The sequence below is a fragment of the Suillus subaureus genome, assembly GCF_016647635.1.
Source record: "Suillus subaureus strain MN1 chromosome Unknown BJ212scaffold_642, whole genome shotgun sequence".
NCBI classification, from domain to species: domain Eukaryota; kingdom Fungi; phylum Basidiomycota; class Agaricomycetes; order Boletales; family Suillaceae; genus Suillus; species Suillus subaureus.
This window is the reverse complement of record NW_024539198.1, coordinates 4,710-6,313: the sequence shown is the minus strand read 5'-3', so window position 1 is coordinate 6,313 and position 1,604 is coordinate 4,710. Positions and strand designations below refer to the sequence as shown.

General features: G+C 51.1%; 1 protein-coding gene across 1 annotated transcript; it reads left to right on the top strand.

Moving 5' to 3' along the window:
- Window positions 1-52: 52 nt before the first annotated feature.
- BJ212DRAFT_1593167 (uncharacterized protein) lies at window positions 53-820 on the top strand. Its single transcript, XM_041342535.1, has 2 exons — window positions 53-483; window positions 505-820. Exons 1-2 carry the CDS (start codon window positions 337-339, stop codon window positions 706-708), a joined length of 351 nt encoding a protein of 116 aa, XP_041184763.1. The 5' UTR covers window positions 53-336; the 3' UTR covers window positions 709-820.
- The last annotated feature ends 784 nt before the right edge of the window (window positions 821-1,604 follow it).

Below are 1,604 nucleotides of genomic sequence, written 5' to 3'. Positions count from 1 at the left end.
TACCCTGTGCCATCTCTACCTGCGGCGCCGTCATCAGATGATGTAAACACAGATCTTTCGGGACTGCTTTCTCAGTTTGTTCGCCTCTCTTCGTCTGCACGGAAGACAGATATCCCTCAGATTGTGATTGGGGAAGAAGCGCAGGACGCTGCAGCTCCATGGAGTCGTACTGCTGCAGAACGCGCAAGCACGGAGGCCGCACTCTTACCGTTTCTTGTACATCTTGCTGTCGCGCGGGATGACATCGAGGGACTTGAGTTCTGCCTTACCTCAGCAGGTACAACCTCGTGTTCCGGTGTGACTGAGGGAACGGCAGAGGTCGTCGTCCCAGGAGGTATGGTAAATTGTTTGGACCCAGGGAGCGGACGGAGTCCTTTACATGTCGCCGCATCAAATGGGAATATAAGATGTGTCGAGAAATTACTAGAGAGTGGTGCTTTGGTGCATCTCAGGGACGAATTGGGACACACTGCCTTATATTATGTGAGTGTTGCGTGATTTTAGTGTGGGTTCAGGTGGCTGAGGTTGGTAGGCTGGCGCCAGGGTCATGGTGACATTGTCGATACGCTTGTGAGCGCAGGCGCGAATCTTGGGGGCATGGAGAATGAGGCAGGTTATGTGGGGCTTGCGGTGCAGAATGCTGTTCATGCTGGAAATGAAGCTACGGTGGACATTTGGAGACGGGCTGGCGTGAAACTTGCGGATTAGTTATTAGTTGTCTCTGCAGCCTTGTGACCACGGCGAGTTTCATACCGTTAGCGTTATGTACAAAGTACAGTCGTGTAATATTGGAGAAAATAAATTTGATGATACCGCCACGGATCTGCGGATCCAGTTAGATCTCAGTGCGAAGCCAGCATCGTGAATTGCCGCACTAACTCTAAGTACAGCAGAGCTCAAAACCATTTTGTCCTTCATGTATACTGCAATGGTTCCATCGTTCCGACTCCCGTCCACGACTTCGGAGCTTCGCTGAATGTCACGATACACGTGACCGACGCGTCGTGGGATCATGTTTATTTTTATTTGTCTTTAAGAGGATAGCACGCCTCGTGTTCCCCACAAAAGGGTGTTTCACACCTTTCACTTTTCCCCAGGACCGGCCAGTCCGCCTTATATAAAGGTTTGGGTTCCGCTGGCAAAAAGATCGGGTTGACCTTCTCTTCTCTTTATTTCGTCTTACAGTTGGTCATCGCTGGAAGATTCTAACCTCTCTCTCATTTGACCTTTATCTACTGCAGACTACTTTCGCGTAACGATCGGATCAGATCACTGATTCGCGGTTGAATTTCGGGTTTCGAGTCAAGTTCGAGAAAATTAGCGTCATGGCTTTAACGATAGCAGCACATCCAATACTAGTCAGGACCACGCATCGCGCGTAACACGGGCGGGATCCGTTCTCGTTGACGCAACCAACTTGCACCGTCGTATCAGGTCTTCACCATCGACGAAGCACTATAACCTTCTTTTCCCGCTCTCCTCCCGCCCCTGCAAAGCCCCACCCACCCTTTCTCTTTCAGCGACATGCGCTAGCTCCTCGCAGTCGCAAGCGCTCCTACCATCTCCCCTCGATCTACCAGACGTCCGGAGTGTCATACCCTTCC

Bases quoted from the DNA above. Each gene is read 5' to 3' on its own strand.
- BJ212DRAFT_1593167 (XM_041342535.1), top strand. From the start codon at position 337: ATGGTAAATTGTTTGGACCCAGGGAGCGGACGGAGTCCTTTACATGTC.